The following is a 22,141-nucleotide window of genomic DNA, read 5'->3' on the forward strand; positions in this document are numbered from 1 at the left end:
TAACAAGCCGGCGCACAGTGGCAGTAGCAACAACAACAACAACAACATATAGTATGAAAAATATTTGCTAAAGGTCGCAGCTTGATTGCTCTATGCTAAAATGTGCTGGCAACAATTTTTAATAAATATTGCTAATCAACTCAGCAACTAGCTCAATCAACGATATTTCACAGATCTGGCCAAGTAAGATATTATATTTAATTTTACATAAAGTCTTTAAAGTCTTTACTCAGCTTATTAGATTCTTTTTACTTGGTGGATATAGCTGGAGAATGGACAAGTTCATATTAATTAACATATTTTATATAAAAGCTATGCACAAATTACTAGAAAAATGTTGAAAAATGGGCAAATTAATAAAGGATAAACACTTTTAGTTTACGATTTATGAACCTGTGGGTAAGCACTTTGGAAAATAGTAAAGATTCTGATTAACATGCAGACCTAAACAGTTTGGCTTGATTTCTTTCTATTTAGCTGCTTAATATATATAAATTAAATTGAAATTCAATAAATAGTTAAATTTTTTATATTAACGTTAGAGTATTTGTTTAACTGAAGCTTTTATATTAGCGCTCAACCGTTTGGATCTGTTCGGGTCCGCTGGCTTCGCTTGTTGTTGTGTTGTCTGCGTGTTGCTGTTGAGTCTGGGGTTGAAATCAAAATCATTGGTGTGAAAATAAACTAATTGAAGAAAAATTTCATTTGCAGCAGCAGCAGCAACGGCTGTTACGGACAGGCCACATGCAGCACACTGGACACAGTCCGTGCCCCATCTTGTTGCACCACATGACCCGAGGTCAAGTTGCACACGCATGTACAACGAAGAAATCGGAGACAGGCGCAACGCTTCGGCTAGGAGACACTGCTGCTGCTCCTGCTGCTGCTGCTGCTGCGTCCTGTGCTTATTTATCAGTTAAGCCAATGCCACTGTCGATGCTCTGCAGCTTGTGCAATATTTTGCATTTATAGCAGCAACAGCTATTTTTTGCACCTCTTGGGCTTGTCCTTCGTCCTACGTTTATGTACCAGCTGTTTGGCGGCTGCAAGCCGCTTATATGTTTTCATTGCTGTTGCCAGTAACAACAGTTGCTGTTGCTGCTGTTGTGTGACAGACACGCGTAGCTCTAGAGCTAACGACGACAGCTGCTGCTGCTCGTATGAACTGGAATTGAAAAACTATCAACAGCAAAGAGTTTTCAATTTACAATGCTTAATTGGCGGCAAGTCAATTGTATTTCAAAAAAATAGCATCAAAGCGTGTCTGTCAATGAATTTATACACTTGTTTACTAGTCTGCATAATTGAAAGAGCTTACGCGATATATATTTTTATTTTAATTGAGCTGCAATGCTTATGACTGCTAAATTTTAATGGCAGTAGTACTTAAGCTTAAATATTATTAATGTAACTAGCTCTAGCTACTAATGTTACTATTGTTGCGCTTGGTTTTTATGCCATACAATTGGCAAACAATTTTTAAGCCGCCAAATTTAAATACAGCTTTGTTCACATGTTTCTCACGAGTCTAACAAGACTAAAATCGGTTGCCATTTTGCTGAGTTAGAGCTTATCAACTAATTTAAATTATGTTTATCAAATTTAAATAAAAATTTGTATATAGTTTATTAGCTCAAAAACTTTAGCTATTCGTTGATGCATAGCAAAGCTTATTTTGCAAATATAATTTATGTATAAAATGCGCCATTCGCTTATAATAGAAATACAATTTTCAATAGTTTATGCAGTTTTAATGAAACGCCATCAATTCTATTGTACTTCCAAATGAACAAATTTTATTGGCTACGTTTAAGTTTTATTAGTTTCGCTTTTTTTTTTATTTTTAGAGCAACTTTATATTGTTATAGGCTAATTGTGTGTGTGTTTTTTTTTACGCTGCTGCTGAATTATGGCAATTTAATTGGCCAGCGAAATAAAACAGGCACGAAAAATTTGCATGAGTCAGTGCCGCTGCTGCGAGAGATGGGAGCGCACACAACTGGGTCGTGTCCTGGTAAGAAATATCTGCGCAAAATGTGGCATTTCATTAAAATCTAAAAACATAAATCTTAAAAGTGTAAGCGCCACAAAAGGGGGCAGCAGCAGACAGGGCTCGAGACAACAAGAGGCAATGGGTGTGGCTAACGAGCATTTTCATTGGTTTGGTTCGGTTTGGCTTGGTTTGGGGGCTAATGGAGATCGTGGTCTATGCGCGTGCTTGCGGGGCCGAACTAATTGAATTTTGAAATTCAAGTTGAAATTAAAAAATTACGAGCAAGCGCGACTGGCAGCTGCTTGAATAACTGTAAAAAGCGGGAAATGTATTCGACAGGTGGAAAATGAAACTGATTGAATTGTAAAATGAAGCATAAAATATTGTTTTGTTGTTTATGCGGCGCAGCTGCTGCCGCCCCCCAATCCACAACAAAAAAATAAAACGTCTAAGCATTTTAATAATTTATGCTGCTCGATTTTAATTTGCGCACTTTTTAGCGTTGTTTGGATTTTATTTTTTGCATATTTGGCAGTCAGCGCCAAAAAGTGGAAAATTTATTAAGCAGCGAGGCTGGTTTGAGTAGTTTGAACTGCCTAACTTGTTACACTAAAATGTAAAAAATAAAGTAGAAATTATAACGAGTGGAGCTTGGGAAGTTGTAAATACCAAAATCAGATTGTAAGCAATTTAAGTAAACTGTAAGGCATGAAGAATTTAGTTAGAGGGGAGTTAGAGAAGTTTTCAGATATTTTTTTAGTAAGCAGCGAGGTGCGCTCAAGAAGTTCTAACTACCAGAGTTCTTAGCCTGATGCACTCAAAGTTCAAATTCAATTTTTGGATTTGAGCTTGGCAATACTTTTGGTCATGTTCTTTTATTAGAGCCATAATTGAAGTTTAACTGCGCATGTAATAAAGGCAATTTGTGCTATTTTCAACGCATTAACGGCATAAATAATACAAGTTGAATGTGTGACATTAGGACACGCGATATGGGGCGAACCATTTCTCAAAGGCTCGCGAGCGCGCGCGCGCATTTCTTATGTGAGGAAACCCAATGCGCTAAAAGCGAAAGTGGACGAAATGTAATATGTATATAGGCAGAAAGAAGACGCAAAGCATTACCAATTGCCTCTACATACTTAGTACGCCTCACGAATTGTGCCCGCAGCACACAAACAAACGATGGCGACTTATTCATTGCGCTTGCCATTAAGGTGGCTGCTGGCTCCCCTCGCTGTGATATATAACACGCTCATAATTGGTCATAAATCTGACAAATGTAATTTGTCATCACTCAGGCAGGCACTGGGAGCAGACCAGAACTCGTCCTGGGAACACCAAAAGCACGCACACAGACTTAGAGTTGGACTTGGGCCACACGCTTTTGCTTTTGCTTTTGCTGAGTGCCAAAATGAAAAAGGTGCTTGACACAAAATGTCAGCTGGATATTTTTTATTACACAATCACAACACACACACACACACACACGTAAGCGTCTGTTTGTCTGTGAGCGCCTAAAAGTATGCTCAGGCTCTTGAGTCTGTCACACACACACACAGAGCCAAGCAAACAGTTAGAAATCGCTTCACACGTAAGCCACAAAGTAGTTACTTTTTATGCGTTCCGCTTTCGGCCATTGTTTTTGCCTTGGCTCTCGGCTTTTGGTCACTTGAGCTCGTAAATATTTTACAAGTTTTACTCGCCCTGAGGCTAGCAGCTAATTTTTGCTTTCCAGCTACGACTTATTTATGTGTGCAGGTTCAACAATCAAGATTTCGTTATAAATTACTTTTAAAATGTTCAGCTCCTTCTAGACTTAATGATCTAACGCACTGGGGGTGCAATCAATAAACATATCAAAGACATAAGTTCAGCTGCGTTGTTTATGCATAAACATTTTATGATTAATAAATGGTCTAACTATTTTTTATGGAAGCAAAGAAACTTAGAGACATTTATTATAGGTTAAATTATAAAAATTATAAATTTTGATATGCAAAGCAAATAATTTTGATTAAGTTCAGAAGCTTTTAGTAAAATCATGCGCGTTGTTTCAATCGATTCTTCATTGGAATAATTTTGATTTGTTTGTACTTAAATTTCTTTTTATTAATTATCATAAAATTATTTGAGTAACAAATGGAGTTACTATTTTATATTAAAGCAATGAAACTTAAAAACTTATTTTGTAAACAAGCTATCAAAACTAATAATTAAATAAATTGAATTAGTTTTGTAAGCTTTCAGTTAAAAATGCGCAGCGCTTGAAACTATTTCTATTTGTTTTATTACTTGTTGTGTATTTAAATAATTATAATAAAATTAAAACCAGTAACTGCATTTATTATATTATCAAAAGTAATATTTTATGTTCTTCTTCAATAATAACTAATGTAATTTAATTAATTTTATAAATTTGTTGCATTGCTTTCAGCTTTTATTTTCTATTATTTATTGCCACAAACTATTTGCTCTACTTCTTTTATTATTTGTTGTCTATTTAAATAATTTCTTTATTTAAAACCCATTTCTCTTGCTGGCTGACAGCTTAAGGCTTCGCTTTGGCTTGTAATGACCTCAACAGCAACGCACTCGACTGACACTGACAATGCATTTGCTGCAAAGTAAATTGACGATCTTAGATCTGCTGATGCGTTTGCCTTGCCAAATGGGTCAGCAGCTCTGTCAGTTCAGCTGCTTGGTTCATGAACGTGCCGCTGCCTCAAGTGCGCACTTTGATCATGGAAATCCAGATCCAGTCTTTCTACTCAAGCGCTCTCGTTGTTGATTATCTTATACTCGTGTGTTTGTGTAAATAAAAATTGAATGCGACACATTTGGCAAATTGCTGCGCTTAGCTAAAGATATCAACAGCATAATATTTTTGTATCGCAGCTATTTCGGTTGTTGTTTTTGCTTTCGCTTTGCTTGGCAATGGAGACATCGAGAAAATGCGAGAATTCGAGTGCGACTCAATTAGAGGCAATTGAATTATTACACGACAACAACACTCATTCAATTTTCTCTGATATACATGCAAACATATGCATAAATATGATTTCTGTTTTCTGTCTGCATGTCTGTGTGTGTGAGTGTCTGTATTCATCCTCGCAGTCACACGAATATAATATACAATGTGATTTGAGCTCACTCGACACAGCCGTCAAATAGAAATTGTGTGATATGTAAAATGATTTGACACTTTACTGGTTCAAGATATTAAATTAATGCGCTACAGAACAAAAAGGGTTTACAAAATACAAATAAATCAAATGAAATTGAGCTGTATCAATGAGTCTGTAAAAATAAAACAAATCAAATTTGTCTAGAAAGGTGTCACAGTAAAGCAAGTATAATCGAAGATGCGGTCCCTGTTACTTAAATTTGTATTAAATGGAATATAATATAAGAGGAATAAGAATATAAGATTTAAAAAATGAACATTCAAGCATTAGCAATGCAAAGAATAAATAATTTAATATGATTGCTCAATAATGCCTTAAAAATAAAATTTATTTTGTGGTAATTAAACAAATTTCTCTGAAATTTTGTTCCAAAAATATAAATGATGCCTTGAAATTAAATTAAATTAATTAAATTAAAGCTATAAATTGCTTACATATTAATTTAGAGTTTATTTGTTGCACTAAAGTTTTATTTGTTTCTCTTTAATAATTTTCCGCTTTTTTTTTACTCAATAAATTTCTTGAGCTTGGCCCCATATGCTCTAAATTTTGAAAGGTAGCGCAGCTGCCCACGCATTTATCAGATTATTCGGATATAGGCGCCGCGTAGCTGGCGCGTTGTCTCCAGTTGGGACGTACCAATCACTGGGTGCAGTTGAAAAAAAAAAAAGAAAGAAGAATGAAGTATACGCACTGTGTGACGCTGACGCTGCTGCTGGCAGCTTACCTGCTGCTGCTGCCGCCGCCCTGCGAGGCACGTGGCGGGCGTGGTCGCGGTGGTGGCTCGTTTGGCGGTTTGTTTGGCGGCTGGCGCAGTAAGTACGGCAGCAAGTCATCCTCATCGGGTGGCGGACGCCGCGTGCTGACGGTCGCTGTGCATACGCAATGCCATGCCCAAACCGCCGCCACCGCCGCCGCCACAAGTGAAGCCAATGAATATGCCAAAGCCGCAAGCCGGCGGCTATCCACGTCAGCAACTGCCGCAGGGTCAGGGCATGTTCTATTCAAACGCACAGGCGTTGCCCCACGGCGCTGTCTACTACGCACAGCCGCCCACATCGATGCTGGGAGGTTCAGGTGAGAGAGTGCTGGTTGCCTAGTTGAGCGAGCTGCGCTTACTGTACTTTAATCTAGGCATGAATGGCTTCCTTACGGGCATGCTGGCTGGTCGACTGATGGACAGCGTGCTCTTTGGCCATAGGCATCATCATGGCTCGCATGTTTATCAGCAAAACCAGCAAGTGCAGACGGAAGCAGCTGCGGGCAGTGGTCGTGATATCGTTATTATCAATAATGGTCAAGGGGAGCAGCAGCAAGCGCAAAGCACAAACCACGCAGCAGAGCAAACAAAGCTGGAGGAAAATTCCGCTGCTGAGGCAGCGCCACCTGTTGGCGGCTTAATGTGCTTTCCCATCATGCTAAACGAAACGGATGCCAACAATTCAAACTTAATGGTTGAGGTTGAACGCATTGTTTGCATTCCAGCTCCAGCTCCAGCGCCCGAGCTGAAGCCTGAGGATTGTCAAGGCGACTTGCAGTGTCTGCTGGAGCAGAGTTTGGACATTAGCACCACAGAGCCACCAATTGTTGCAGGCGATATTGGTGGCGCTGCTGAGGAACATGCGGAGCAGCTGGAAGTGACAACGCTGCTGCCCGTTGTAGCTGCTGATTAAATTTAAACTTAGCACTTAGGCATAGCATTTAATTTAAGCTTGCGTTCCATACAATAAAAAGCTTTATTTAAGCTTGGAGTTGAAGCTTTTCAATTGGTATACGAAGCTTTAAAGCTGCAGCGCAAGTTGCAACCATTTGAAGTCAAGTTGTTGCCGCATTTTTTTGATATTAAGCAAAAGGAAAATTTTACTTCAATGCTAATGAATTCGAGAAATTGAGCTGGAAATTTCTTTCTTAATTACAGTATTCGATCCCTAGCAACTTTTATCTGTTCTCAAAACTGAAAATATGGCCCAGAGAAAAAAGGTTCGCTAGGAACTGAGGCCTGAAAAAAGCTTAAGAGATCGTTGGATCAAGTGTATTAATATTTATTGAATAAATATTGATTATATATTGAAATATTGAATTTTATTTTTTTATTTAGCTGGGAATTATCTTTTAGTATCATTTGCAGCACAAGCTTTAAAGCTTCAGCATTAATTGCAGCCAAGCAGCGACTTTTGCATACCCTACACTAAATCAAGTATACGTCATGGCTCAACGCGCCCAAACAAAAGCGCACACCTAGTCCACCACTTTAACAAAAGGTTGCTGTAAATTGCGCTTGTTTGCATGTGCTGAGTGCTCGACTATGAGCAATGATCCAAATGGCAAAGCCTAATTGAAGCTCCAGGTCGTTTAGATTACTGATATAATTTACACACTAGCTAGAATTATTTTTAATTAAATACGCTGGCATTTTAAACTGGAAATACGTATGACTATTTTCTATACACAAAACTATCTTTAACTATTTAAAGAGTGACTGCTAACTTAACTAATGAGAGCATAACAAACATACAGCCACGCTTCAATAAATCTATTTGCTCTGCTCATAACAAAGAGCAACTTAATTTAAGCAGCATATCTATATCTATATCAGCTGTGAGAGCTGAGAGAGCGAGACGCATTGATGCACAGATACAAAAGCAACAATAACAATACGCATACGTAAAAAGCTCAGACAACAAGTTGCGGTTGCTGCTGCTGTTGTCGTCGCCAAACTGAACATTTGTGCAGCTTTTTTCATTTATGTCTAAAACTTTGTACGAGACGAAACTCTAGCGCGCTCGAAAACAAAAGTGAATTTAATTAAAATAATCAGCAACATAGTCAAGTATGTAAATAAATAGTTAACAATGCTGTGAATTATTTCTAGAATTTATAACTATGTGTGTGCAAGTGTTTAAATATGTTGGAGCTGGTTTCAAATACTTTAAATGGACACAAGATGAATTTAATGGCAGCTGATCTTTGTTTATTGCAATTGCCATAAATAAAAACAGGAATTGCTTGCAGTTTGTTATTTGTGTTTTGTGCTTTTTTGATGAGTTCACTGCGCATTTCAAGGTCAAGCAAGTGGCTGCGCAGAATTAATAAAAAATTTTATTAAGACGTCTGATCAGCTGATACAAACAAATTATTTTGACAATATTATTTACCAAACTTTGATATTTCTCTTGTTTACATTTAACTTGGCATGACAGGCATAAATCTTAGTGTTTTGCTTCCCTCTTGGCATAGAAATAAGTGCAGCCAAAATAGCTGAATTTCAGTTTAATGTGTTTATAAATCCCGCGCCATAAAAATTTATATTTGTTACTTAAAATTTTTGAGAGTTCTATACAGGTTTATTTAAATTTAGAAATTCTATATGCAGCTTTATGCCCCCAATTTATTTTAGAACAATACACGTGTGACAACAAAAGGGGAGAAATTTAGGGCAATCTAAATTCATTTATTAAAAAAAGATCAAGCAGAGAATATGAATTGAGCTCTATGATTTTAAAAACCAAAGACACACTAAATTTACAGTTCAGTAAAAAATTAGAAACACACTAAAATAATTTACTGCAGCCTATAAAATATTTTAAATGGTATAATAAATTTAACGCTATTTTTAGTGTTGACTTTTGTTAACTATTTTGATACGTTAACGTAATGACATTTGTTTATTATTGGCACAGCTTTCAACAATATAAAACCGGTGTTATGTAATTGACGTACTTCCTCCCAAGAAAAAAAAAAAAAACTTACGCTAACAATGCGCCAAAGAAATTTATGAAAATAACTCGTTCACCCACTTGGAAGTTTCAAATTAATATACGCTTGAGTTATTAAAAATGTGCCAAGCGTGGAGTGAAGACAACTTCAGCTTGCTTATCTATTGAAATAAAACCTTGTTCGGCATTTTTGCTTTATTTATATTCAACAGTCAGCATATGCTTGAGCATAACAGACAGATGTAGATAGAAGAATATACATACTATATGTATTTGTTTGTTTGCTGATTGTAGTCTCGCGATTTTGGCTTCTTGAACTCAGCAAAATGATAAGCACATTTCAATGTATTATTTACTTTGAATTCTGTCAAATTGCCAATTGTAAATTCCAGTGAACTGTTTTTTTTTAAATATTTAAAATGACGTCATGGTGACGCCTGCGCATTATTGTCTTTTATGCCTTATATGTATAAATATTGTGGTCAGCTATGAGTCACTATATTGTTTATATTGAGCTTAACACGCAAATTGCAAATCACATTGCATTTGCATCATAAACAAAGCTAAGCTTGCAGTACAGACTGCCATGGTGGCTATCAAATTATTTCGAATATATATAATATATGATGGCTTATGACGTAGATAGAGCAGCATCAATGACTGAATTGATTACGAGTCTTTAACTTTTACTTTCATGACGTTCAAACAATTATGACGCATTGTGGTTTATAATTATCAGCTGCCCAAATAAATAACAAACAAAAACTGCTCTTCAATGCAAGACACTACTAGCATATTTAACTAAAACAAGTAACTTGTCCGCTTCATTGTTTATATAAAAAGAAAAGCGCGTGTTTGACCTTCTGGTGGAAACTTGACCTCCTAGGATATTCTGGGTGTGTTATAGTTGCCAGGCCCAATGCTTAAAGTTAGTTTAAGGTCTGCTCAATGTTGCGTAGCCATGCGAAGCAGCAACAAAAATTAATTATCAGCACGCTTAACGCGCCGCAAAACTGTGGCAGACACCCATAAGTGGCAAGTGGCGTTGCGTCAGCCTCTGCAAAAGGGGCTAGGCTCAAGTTATGACATTAGTACAGCGCCTACTTTAAGTCAAAATTTATGTATAGCAAAGTTCATAAATTCAAAGCTCGAGTGCGAGCGACGCGGCGATTGGTACTGCGTATTATTAGCACAAATTGAATCAATTGTTTATGCAAACAACAAATTAAAGTGAACAGAGACGCAAATGAAGAATGACAATCGTGAGAGGCAAGAACTTGAGCTTGGGTTCTACCTGAAAGACCAAACAACGAATGAATGAATTATTAAGCACTTTAAGGGCTAAAGACAAAATATTTATATTCAATGAATATAAAAAGTTAGGTTTACAATCATAAAGAATGTATAAAGAGCTTAACTACTTCGATTTTCGATGCGAGTGAAAATATTGTTAACATCTTTAAATCATTTTTGAAAGTAATTATGAGTCATTAGTAATTTTTTGTATATCAATTAAACGAGCACATTTGTTATGCAAATTACATTTTTTTTTAATTATAATCAGTTTTAGAGCAAGAAGCGAAGAAAGTAATTTATTTTGTTATTATATTTGACGCTGTGTAATTGAGTTATACTTTATTTATTCCGAGGTTTAGCTTATCAAATAAATAACATCTGCGTATGTAAAACTGAGCATGACAATTCTCAAAATAAAGGCGCGCTCTTTGCTCTCAGTTTGTGGGTTTATTTTTTTTGCTTTTATTTTGCCGTTTCTATTGCTGATAAGCGCTTATATTTAAACGCTGCAGGCACTAGACATGAACATCAGTCAAAGCCAAGCAGGCCACGCTTAACAATCAAAACTTTAAATTATAACATTTATTTTATAAACATTTGCAGCATGTCGCGCACACCGAGGCGACTGACAAAGGTGTCTCTGTTAGTGGGAGTGCTGCTGCTGCTGATTTCATCTGAGACAGTGCAGGCGAAGCGTTGGTTTGGCGGCGGCGGCAGCAAGAGTCGCTCAAGCTCCAGCACCAGCTATTCAGCAAGACGACCATCTTCTTCCTCTTCTTCAGGCACGCACTCGCATTCAAATTTTGACAATACGCGTTTGAGCTATGCGCCAAGTCAATCCAAGCCGGCTTATACGAGTCACACGAGTCATACGAGTCATGCCGCTGCGCCAGCTCCAGCTGTAGGCTGGAACGTGCCTGCCAAGCCAGCGGGTCCACCGCCTGCTTACTCAGCGCATAATCCTGTGGGTGGTGCTCGCACCAATGTGCATGAGCCACCACCAGCTTACAATCCTTCGTACAAGGCAAATGCGCCGCCGCCCAGTTACTCCGCAGCCAACAGTCAAGCTCGCCCAGCTGGCAATACGCACTACACGCCAGCAAGTGTCTACAGACCGCGCGCTAACTCCACTGGCGGTGGCTTTGGTGGTGGTAGCTATCACCAGCCCATTACAGCTACGAATACGCATGGCGTGCAGTCAAGTTATCCAGGCGCTACTTATCACAGTCCAGGACATTTGCCACCAGGCGCTACTTATCATAGTGCAGGTTCTTTGCCAGCTGTCGCTACTTATCATCCATCGGGTGCTCTGCCTGCTGGCGCTACCTATCATGCTCCTGGCGCACTACCCGCTGGTGCCAGCTATCATCCTGGCGGTTATGCTCCAGCTGGTGCCACCTATCATGCTCCGGGACAAATCCCAGCTGGCGCTAGCTATTACCCAAGTGGCGGCGTTCCTCATGGCGCCACCTATTATCCTCAACAACCGGTGCATGCGGTGCCCCAAGGTGCCACCTTTTTGCCTGCAGGCGCAGCTATTCCAGCTGGCGCTACTTACTATCCACAAGCTCCCAAGTCTAGCTCTGGCTTTGGTTTGGGTAAGTCTTAAGCTCATCATTCATTTTTCAATTTTAACTGTTGCTTTCTTTTATTGCAGGAACTGGTCTCATTGCTGGCGCTTTGGGTGGCGCAGTGCTTGGTCATGTGCTGACTCCCACACAAACTCGTGTTGTTGATCATGGCTACAGCGGTGGTGGCGGCGGATACGGCGGTGGCGGCAGCAACAGCGGTGATGATAAAATTATTATTATAAACAATGGTCCACCTGGTTCGGTCACCACCACAGGCGCCGGCTCCGGCACCACAGTTATCAATACAGGTGCAGCTCAGCCCGCGCCAGCTGCTGCTCCAGCTGCAGTTGCGCCAGCTCAGATGCCATACGCGCCAGCTCCAGCGCCAGCTTCAGCTCCAGCTGCAGGCGTAGATGCCGCACCAGGTGTTGCTCCTCCTATGACGCCCTTGGCTGCCATGCCAGCTCTAGCGCCTGCACCGTCCGCTCCAGCTGCTCCAGCCGCCGCATCTGGCGCTGCTCCAGCAGCTGATCCCAATGCAGCTGTCACACCCGCTCCAGGCGGCATCATTTGTGTGCCTGTGCGCGTGCCTGAGCCTGATCCCAAAGATCCCACCAAAACAATTGAAGTAGAGAAGGTTGCCTGCTATCCAGCGCCTCCTCCAGAAGCAGCAGTCAATGCCACCACACCAGCTCCCGCTGCAGTTGCAGCTCAACAGCCAGCTGTAAATGCTTCTCCAGACTCTGGAGCACCACTTGCCTCCTTCCAACCCACGCCAGTTACAGTGCCCGAGGGCTCCGTGCCGCTGGCTCCCTTCCAGCCCAATCAGCCACCAGATGTTATGCGCATGCCTGGCCTGACATCGGCGCGTCTTTCTGCTGAATCGGGTCCGGGTCTGCATGATGCACGCAGTGGCGTCCAATCTGTCACCAAACTGAGCGCTTTGTCCGCTCTGCTCACCGTGCTGGTTGCCTACTGTCTGCACTAGTCATCTGGAGGAGGATGATCATCACCAAAATGATTGCTAGCATTTCTTTTAACTTCAGATTTTCTAAACCAATCGAATTTCATATGTACTCGTAGCTTTGTTAATAAAATTCAATCGAATGTATTATTAAAAATATTTGTAATGTATTTTATATAATTAATATTATCAATTGAAATCAACAGCATAGAGATAGAGTGACTGACTTAGTCCAAAAGTTCTCACACTAAATTGTAGACCAGCAGCAGCTGTAAATATTTTATTGTTTGGAATATCAAATCTTAAATTGAATTGATGAAAAGATAGCAATTAAACATCTAACAATAAGTTATCATATAGCGCTTTAAGGAAATTTATTTTTATTCTAAACTGTTAACAAAGTACAGTGTCAGGCGCCTTAAATTGCAAATGCAGCCAGCTCATTAGGCTGCGCATAGATATCTGCTGACATAATTCACGCCCTTGCAAATGCCATTACTTGCACTTGCTGTCAAAGAACTTGCACGCACATACTGTTACACTAACGCAGCGCTTTGCATATATATAAACAATGATCTTGTATACATAAATATTTATATATTAATATACATAAAACATATAGCTGTGTAAAGCGTATTTCAATAAGCGTAGATAAAACTAGACTAAGTTGAGCTGAGGCTCAATCTTACGCATCTAGTACCAGCCACTTCTCATTGATGTGCTCCATCTGCTTCGTTAGTATGGGATTGCGCACTCGCACCTTGATCTCCAGCTTGCCGCCCACCTGCTTACGCCCATCCATTAACTGCAATAAAGTAAACATAAATTTATTAACTGTTCTTAATAGAAAGCTTATTTACTTACATCATAGGTATCGTGTATATCACACTTGGTTTCCAGCGGCTGTAGCTTGACATTCACTGTGCCTATGAGCGTATCGGAACGCAGAAATCCTCTGAAACAACATATGGGCAGTTTACGACTTAGTCCACAACAATCAATACTGCAGCTGCTTATTCAATAAATTTGTAGCGATTTTTATGTTTGCGTAGCGTTTTGTTATGCATTTTTGTTGGGATTTGTGGCCGTAAAATTAATATAAAACATATTGATTAAAACAATGATTGGTATTTTGAGATCAGTTAGCTAATTAGTAAATGCACAATGTAAGCAGCAGCAACTAAAAAGCGTGCTAAACTCAAATACTTGCCGAAAGTGAGAAGTCAACATGGCCAGCAACTAAACTAAATTAAATAAATTAAACAAGCGCTGTAAATAAACTACATACATATTATTTTCTAATTCTAATATTTAACAGCTACTGTATTGCGAATTTATTTGTTGTTTATACACAACAGAAAAAACCAAAATGACCAGTAATTTACTCTACTCTTTAATATAAATTGTCTATAATATATGTTTTCAATGAAGTACTTTCTGCAAGCTAAATAGTTGAGCTTTAATGTCTGCTGAGCATGAAGTATTAGCTGTAATTAATTAATCCGCTTCACCTTGAGTTATTATTATTTATGTAAATGCATAATGCCATTAGTAAAAGTAAATTATTAAGCGTGCTAGTAAATGATTTAAGCTTCAAAGTATGTATGACAAGCTCACCCTCTGGAATAGATTTCGAATTTAACGCCATGACGCTTAAAGATGCGTTGGAATTGACGATTCCCACGCTGTATATCCACCTTGAAGCGCTCATCATAGTCCGGACTGTCTGTATCCTTAATGACATTCGTTTTGGTCTTAAAAGTTTCCTCCTGCAACAGACACAAAAGTTAGTTAAGCTTGCATTAATTCTAAAACAAAATACTTGCATTAAGCAGCGGGAATTCAACGCGCACATAGGTGTCCACATCCTTGGGATTGGCTACGCTATAGTTAATGCCACGCACCACTACAATTTCCAGTTCGTTGTCTGTTAAGTCTGTGTTGCAATGCACAATGTTAAAGGAACGCTTCTCGTAATGAAATTTGGGCAGTGTTTGATTTTTGCGCTTGGTATAGCGCACCAAGTCCAAATCTTTTTGGACCGTAAGAGCGAGATTCTCGAAACGATTCATGCCAGCTACATCGCCCATGGCTTTATGATGATCACGCGTGTTCTTGCACATCATCAACTGTTTGGCCAGCTGCTCCTCCATGCGCACGCCAATCTCACAAATGTCATCATTGGGATCGCACTCCTCCGCTGAGACTATAGCAAACGAGGCCTCAAGATTATCGCGCTGTGACGGCGGCAAGGGCAGCTGCAAAACAGTAGATTGATAAACATGTTTATTAAACTTATTCAAGTCAACTTACTGTGCTCAGATCTACAGGCAATCCACTGCTGGCTGCATTGAGCAGCGATTCAAAGCCTTTGTATATCTTCAAGTACTCCTTGGCTTGGTCCATTTCGCCAGCTTTCTTTGCAGTTATAGCAGCAGCTTTGAACTCCTGCTGCCGCTCCAACAGCAGCTTCATTTGCTGCTCTGCCAAATTGTTCTTTTGATGATTGCCAGAGGTGCGCGTAGTGAGCTCCTTGGACGGCGGCGTTGCTGGCGCTTTGCGCGGTGCTGTGGGTGTAACTGCATTGGAACTGTTGGGTGTATCGCCTGCGGAAGTGCTGGCAGTGGCGGGTGGTGATGTTGGTGACTTGGGTGTTGCAGCTGGCGCTGCATCTGCAGTTGGCAGTGGACCAAAGCCAGGCGGGACAGGCAGCTCATCATAGGCTACTGGTTTGCCGGCTTTGTATTGCTTAATCGCATCCTCGTACTGCTTGACAATGCGACCAAAGCGACGTGCCTTGCTGGTATTGTTCTCAGCCTTGGCTGACTCTTCTACAGATTTATATTTATCCAAACGCTGTTGCAATGCCTCTGCCATGGAGCCAGGTGCCGTTGTAACAGCTGAAGCAGGTGCAACAGGCGCAGCTGGAGCAACTTGCGTTGCCGCTTCCTTAGGTGTTTCTCCTCCACTCTCTTGCATTTTGGCCATAAATGCCATAAACTCAGCAGGTGGCGGTGGCATGTCACTCAGATCTACCTCCTGGCCGTCCTCGCACATCTTGACCACCACATCAAACTGCTTAACTACACGAAGAAACTGCAAGGCTGCAGCCGTGTCACCATTGCGTTTTGCTTGAACAGCTGCTGCTTTGTATTCGCTCTGACGACCGCGCATGTTGGCCACCAATGGGTTAACAGCAGCAGCAGCGGCAGCTTGTGTAGGCGTTGCTGGTGTGCTGGGAGTGCTTGGTGTTGGCGGCGATGGAGCCGCACGTATTGGCTGTTTGGGCTCTAGTGGAGCAGCAGGCTCTGGAACTGGCGCTGCTGCTGCAGCTGGTTCACCCGCAGGCTTAACACTCACTTCTGGTGGTATATCATCTACATTTACAGCTTTGCCGGCCGCTGATTGTTTGTGCAGATCTTGCAGTGTTTTAAGGCCACGAGCAAATCGACGCGCTTTTCCGGCTTCGCCCGCTGCCTTGGCCTGCGCCTCCGCTATCTTATACATTTCCAAGCGTTGCTTTATAATACTCAATGTATCCACTGTGGTTGTCGGTAAAAATGTCTGCACAGGTTCAGGTTGTACCGCAGGTGTAGCATCAGATTGAGATGTTGGCTCCTCTGGCTCCTCCTCCACGCCAGTTATGCCCTGCAGCTCTCCAAGCAACTCACTATCATGCTCCAGCGCTTCGTCATCTTCATCATCGGTGACATCACGCAAGCTATCTGCTATCATTTTGTCTAAATCACTGCTAGGCAACAACTGTGGTTTAGGCTGGGGCTTCGGTTTTGGCCTGCCACCACTAGCTATGGCTGCTAATTCAGCTTCCAAGTCGCTATCGCCTGCATCGTCATCACCATAGCCAGCGCTCGGATCAAAGTCATCTGGTATGTCCGTCAAGCCGAACTATTCGCAAGAGAGAAGGGGCAATCGTGAGTCATTTTAATAAATAGACGAGGCTCTAGATGCTTTTTTACCTGTGATAAATCGTGCTGCCTGCGCTTCGGTGGCTCTGGCTTTTTGCGTGAGAACATGTTGCTTTAATATAGTGAAATAATCTTAAGTCTATGACTGTTTGTAGGCACAATAATCCTTTGTTTAAGAGTTCAACTCCAAAATTGCGTTGCAGCTTGCAAGGGTAAAACAACAAATAGTCGTTAGAGTTGAGCAACATCTGCACAGCTGTTACTGATTACAAGTACTGGAATGGGATAAGTCACTGTTTAAACTCATACACGGTCACAGATGTTTTCGAGCTAACAGTTGAGCGGGTTAGATTAGCTAAACCGCGAAATAAAAAACATTGATTTATAACATATAATTTAAATGCAATAATATGCTGTGCGAAAATGTTTTCAATAAATATTTATTTAAGTCACGGCTACTTTTCATACATCTATCGCGATTACTTAACTATCGTCCATCCCTAGTACATATCGACGATAATGCCACCACAGTGCACAACAGTTTGCGAAAATTGGTGTAAAAAGTGCTATTGATTGACAAATTGTGCAGCGCAGGCAAACGTAAACGTAATTTAAACAATTGCGCTGCCCGCGGAGTAAAATGAATTAGTGTGCACATTTAGTTAGCTGACGCGAAGGGTCGTGTAGTGTACAAAAAGCGTTGCTGAACCAACTGAATTTGGAGCTTTGTCCGTTTTTGTCTTATTGGACTTTTTTTCTTCCCCCACACAAGACGTTGACGAGGCGATAAACGAGCCTCAAAAAGGTGACTGCGGCGCAAGCGGGCAGCACGGCTGAGCTGGCAGTTGTTTAGTTAAGCGTCAAGAATAAACATACAGCTTGCTATTGTTGCTGGTAACGGGCGTGGCTTAGTCGTGTACCCCAAGCAACAAGAAAAAAAGGTAACACGATAGAGGGCTGGAGTCAGCAACAAGTAGGCGGCTATGGAAGAGGTTACACTTACCGAGCCCGAGACACGTTTTTACAACGAACTATTTCAATGCTGCGACGTGGAAAAGACAGGCAAGGTGCCCATGCTAAAGGCCACAGAGCTATTTCGCTCTGCAGACATTGCCAACGAGACGGTGATTGAGGTAGGTTCGCCAGCGCCATCAATTGAACAATGTTAATTGTTTCTTGCTTTACTTACAGATAACCGCCTTGGCAGGCATACCCTTGACTGCATTGCATATCTCACGTGCGCAGTTTTATTCCTGTCTCAAGCTAATTGCAGCGCATCAGGCGGCGGTGCCTTTGCGTCAGGAGCTCATAGTCGCCACAGTGCCATTGCCGTTACCACACTTCAGCTGGAAAGAAGCCGCTACTGCAGCCATAAGCAACTCTGAGAATGGTATAGGTGTGCTGCCGCCCCCACCTCCCACAGATCGTCGCAACTCGCTGCGTCGCAACTCACAGCAGCAGCAACAACAACAACAGCAGCAAGAGCAACTGCAGGATACCTCGGATGTGCCCAGCACAGACTCCGAGGTGGATCAGAATGAGTCTAGCTGCGGTGGTGATTTCGATGAGCGAACGGGCGCTGATGTAGTCTTTGCGGGTAGTAGCAGCAGTCGCGAAACAGTGCGTATATCTTATCACACGCTTATGCAAATAGGCTTTAGATATAGTAGTGGTGTATGTTAACTATTTTTGTTTTCTGCATTCGTCACAGCGTCGACGTGGCACTGGCGGCTCGCCAGAGGCCTGGAGCACCAATAGCGACAGTCCCACGCCTACAAACAGCGTGGCTGAGCGACCTTGGGCGCAGGATACGCTCTGGCAGGGACTGCTTGGAGATGAGCATCGCCAGCTGTTGGGCACCGAAGAGGAATCTTCAGATCGCCACAGCAGTGACGATGATGACAACGATCATGAAAACGAGCTGGTTACGCTATATCAAATAACACCCGAGCAGCGCGATTACTATTATAAACAATTTCGAGCAGTGCAACGTGATCCGCATGGTCTGCTCTCCGGGCAGGCGGCGCGTGTGTTTTTCGAAAAGAGCCGCATACCAGTGGAGGAGCTGCGTCACATCTGGCAACTGTGCGATGTGTCACGCGATGGCGCGCTCAGTCTGTCCGAGTTTACGGCCGCCATGCATCTGGTGGTGCTGCGTAGGAATAATATTCCACTACCGAGCAGTTTGCCGCACTGTCTGCATCCCAATGTGCTGGCCAATACAACAACGACATCGTCGTCATCATCATCATCAAATATGGCACACATACCTCAAGAGCCGCCCGAGGCTGATCTCCTGCACTTGAACGATGACGATGAAGATGAGCATACGGACAATACAATCATTAGCAGCACGCAGGCCAAGCCGCAACCAGATAAGAATATTATGAATCTAAGCCAGATATCGACAACGTCTCAGGCAAGCAACAGCAGCGCCAGGCGAGAGGTGGTAAATACATCGCCAGCACACAAGCACCGCAGCACTTCGAATTCCCCCAATGCGGAGCAAGCCATAACCAGCACAACTGGCGCTGCTGCAGCGGCTGCAACAATAGCAGCGCCATCGGCCACAGGCACCAACGATGCCAGCCAGTGGACAAAGTTTAGTGAATCTCCCACTAGCACAGCAGCTATAGCTGCAGCAGCTGCGGCGCCAACTGTCTCTAGTCCCGGTCTGAAGCCAGCGCTGTTTGATATGAAACGCACAGCACAGGATGTGGGCTCCAATCCGCAGATACTGCATCCAGTGCCGCTGCGTGTAACGCCCATAGGTAAAGCTAACGTATTTTCATTTTTCAACTGCACCTACTACAGTATCTCGTACTCTTTCATCCACAGGTGCAGCACTGGGCGGCGCGGCTGAACAATCAAGCTCGCAGCTTACAAATGATATGGATGGTGTTGTTGTGCTGCGAGAGGAGAGCCCTAAGGCGCTGGTAACAACTTCGGCCATTGCCTCAACAACAACAACGACTCAATTAAACAACAGTAACAATCAAACGACAAACACACATCGTGAGAGCAGCGATCTGCGCGCAATACAGCGTCCACAAGCCAAGAAGCTGCCGGCTAAAAATATTGGTGCACTACCACCGCCGCCACAACGTGAGCCCAGCATTGGCTCCATGGGAATGGGCGATGCACCAGAGCCGGCGGCTGCTGCTTTCGCCGCAACTACAGTGGCGCTCAAAAAGGAGCCACCTCCATTGCCGCCACCTCGGCCACATCGACATACGCGCAGTAGCAGCTTGGATTTAAACAAATTCAAGATGGGCGCAGCTGCTGCACAACAGCCAGAGGTGAGTTTTGAGTTGGTCGCAAAGTGAATGACACATATAAACTTGTATATTAACTAAATGTTTATCCTGCTCCGTGTACATTTATTAACCCAATCTCATATCTGCCAACCATTGTCATTGTCACCACATATCCTCATTCTTTCAACTTAAGATAATCGCGCAAGCCAGCTTCGATATGCAAACCTCCACAGGCTTTGCCGATTTCACACACTTTGCCGAAGATGCAAATGTTGTAAGTCTATCAATTGTCTTGTCTAACGCTCAAATTGGCCGTAGCTTCACTAGTGTTATGCCTACAAAATTCAACAACTTTGCAAACAATTCTTTTCAGCTGCTTTTTGTGGCACAATCAACTAATCGACTTTATATCTTGCAGCTTGATGGCTCGGAGCAGCAGCAACATTCGTTGCCACCAACAGCGCCACCGCCTCCGGCCTCTGTGGCGCCCGTACGCATCTCGTTGCAGACACAACGAATTTCTGCTTTTGAAGTTTATCGCAAGCCACAAACGCCGGCGCCTCTACTGCCGCCAGCCGAAGCAGCCACACTGCCATCGCAACTGCCTAGCGCCGAGCATTTCGAGAAGCGTGTGAATGCCATAAGCGATTCTCTACGTCATGTGTCCTTCAAGCATAATCAGTCAAGCACTACGGAGCTGTTGCAGCGACTACGTGAGCAAAATAATTCGCTGCTTCATCTATGCAATGATCTCAGTGACGAGCTGCTTACCGTGCAGACGCGCAAGGAGGAGCTGCGTCACAAGCTGGAAAATTTGCAAGCTGCGGAAGCAACGGGCACACGTGCCGGCTCATCTATATCGGCGCCTGTAACGGCCAACGTAACCGGCGGCTCTGGCGGCTCTCATACAAATGTTTAAGCAGTGTTTTTGTTACTATTCTCTTGCAAGCCACACATACCATATATGCATATATATATAAATATACATATATATATATATATGTATGTACACATTATAGATCGTTTTGTTGCAGCTCTGCTAATTATTTGCTAATTTAATTATAGGCTAGTTAAATCTCAATGAATGTCATGTCATGCAAGCAACAGTAACAATAATGCCGCCTCTATAGATACAGTTTACATATACAGTTACATATTTATGCAGATCGATTTATGTATACACACTTTTTAGCGCACACCCAGTATGCTAATTGAATCTAATTGTTACGAGATATACTATATTAATGTGTAAATGTAAATGAGAAATGTTTGCTTTATGTCCTAGCTTCCTATTCCTAGTTGTTGTGCTAGCCACTGAGTGGCCTAAGGCTGCAAACAATTTGCATGGCTAACACGCATTTCTTTAAACACACAAACACACACATTTCCAATCTCTACTTAACTACATTTATTATTAATTATATTTAATTTTGTATGCCACGAAAATTTAAACTAGTTTCGTCTTCATTCCGGCAATGAAAAAAAAAAAACAAACAAAATTTGTATAATCTGCTGAAAATATCTTTACGTTCGCCAGACTTAATTCTTTAAGTATTAGAAAAGTGAAAAACCAAAACATCCAATTAACAACCCACTTTATTTCCTTGAAAGCTTAGCTTAGCTTAAGTTTATTTTGTTAAAATCATTTTCTATTCTTGTGTGTACCACTTATTGATATTATTGTAAATTTATCAAAACTTTTTAAAGCATTTGTAAAAACGTTATATATAGTAAACAAATGGAGCAACCTATAATTTAATTTACCGGACCACAAGTATGCTAACTTCGAATTTATAAGACGATATTCATTTATCGCCTTTTGAACATGCGTGCGCATTTTTTTTGCATACTTAAACTATTAAACAAGAATGTATAGTACATACTACAGATTATTTCACTTGTCGTCGAGCAAAATAAATCTTCAACTTGTTAAACATTTTCAAAGATTTACAACTAGCAACTTACAAACAGTGAATGAAAAGAAAAGAAAAATCAAAAGTGATATTGAACACTAAATGTAAAAATATTGTTACGTTGCAGCGTAATAAATGCGTATTGTTTTGAGGGATATACATCTATATAAATAAATAAAAAAAACTAAATGTATTAAGTTGATGTTACAAATGCTAAATGCAATAAATAAGCTGTTGAAGCGAATAACTGCGGTGAAGTCTTTTTTTACTTTTCAAAAAAAGAGCAACAGTTTTAATTGCATATTTATTTGTAATCG

The 22,141-nt window shown here is 41.4% G+C and overlaps 4 protein-coding genes across 7 annotated transcripts; 3 read left to right on the forward strand and 1 right to left on the reverse strand.

Moving 5' to 3' along the window:
* The first annotated feature begins 5,854 nt into the window (after positions 1–5,854).
* Positions 5,855–6,932, forward strand: LOC108602106 (wiskott-Aldrich syndrome protein homolog). The gene is given in 3 exon segments (XM_017990134.2): positions 5,855–6,066; positions 6,068–6,258; positions 6,316–6,932. Coding segments are annotated over 3 exon segments (936 nt in total). The 5' UTR covers positions 5,855–5,860; the 3' UTR covers positions 6,855–6,932.
* A 984-nt stretch (positions 6,933–7,916) lies between these two features.
* On the forward strand, positions 7,917–12,898 carry LOC108608008 (translation initiation factor IF-2). The gene is made up of 3 exons (XM_017999172.2): positions 7,917–8,011; positions 10,797–11,791; positions 11,851–12,898. The coding sequence occupies exons 2-3, from the start codon at positions 10,798–10,800 to the stop codon at positions 12,750–12,752; spliced, it is 1,896 nt and encodes a 631-aa protein (XP_017854661.1). The 5' UTR covers positions 7,917–8,011; position 10,797; the 3' UTR covers positions 12,753–12,898.
* A 171-nt stretch (positions 12,899–13,069) lies between these two features.
* Positions 13,070–17,006, reverse strand: LOC108608007 (coiled-coil and C2 domain-containing protein 1-like). Of its 2 annotated transcripts, none has more exons than XM_017999170.2 (6): positions 16,706–17,006; positions 15,042–16,634; positions 14,555–14,986; positions 14,346–14,497; positions 13,593–13,737; positions 13,070–13,533 (listed from the first exon to the last, which is right to left on the reverse strand). In XM_017999170.2, the coding sequence occupies exons 1-6, from the start codon at positions 16,760–16,762 to the stop codon at positions 13,414–13,416; spliced, it is 2,499 nt and encodes an 832-aa protein (XP_017854659.1). In that variant the 5' UTR covers positions 16,763–17,006; the 3' UTR covers positions 13,070–13,413. The 2 variants fall into 2 exon arrangements, with proteins under 2 accessions (XP_017854659.1, XP_017854660.1); XM_017999171.2 differs by having other exon boundaries at positions 13,071–13,533; positions 13,593–13,683; positions 16,706–17,005.
* Positions 17,007–17,195: 189 nt separating this feature from the next.
* On the forward strand, positions 17,196–22,035 carry LOC108608543 (ralBP1-associated Eps domain-containing protein 2). 3 transcript variants are annotated; one of them, XM_017999959.2, is made up of 6 exons: positions 17,196–17,787; positions 17,846–18,274; positions 18,366–19,425; positions 19,493–19,953; positions 20,105–20,185; positions 20,330–22,035. In XM_017999959.2, the coding sequence occupies exons 1-6, from the start codon at positions 17,638–17,640 to the stop codon at positions 20,828–20,830; spliced, it is 2,682 nt and encodes an 893-aa protein (XP_017855448.1). In that variant the 5' UTR covers positions 17,196–17,637; the 3' UTR covers positions 20,831–22,035. The 3 variants fall into 3 exon arrangements, with proteins under 3 accessions (XP_017855448.1, XP_017855447.1, XP_017855449.1); XM_017999958.2 differs by having other exon boundaries at positions 20,105–22,035; XM_017999960.2 differs by lacking the exon at positions 20,105–20,185 and having other exon boundaries at positions 20,330–22,034.
* The last annotated feature ends 106 nt before the right edge of the window (positions 22,036–22,141 follow it).

This window comes from Drosophila busckii, chromosome 2L (genome assembly GCF_011750605.1).
Source record: "Drosophila busckii strain San Diego stock center, stock number 13000-0081.31 chromosome 2L, ASM1175060v1, whole genome shotgun sequence".
NCBI lineage: Eukaryota > Metazoa > Arthropoda > Insecta > Diptera > Drosophilidae > Drosophila > Drosophila busckii.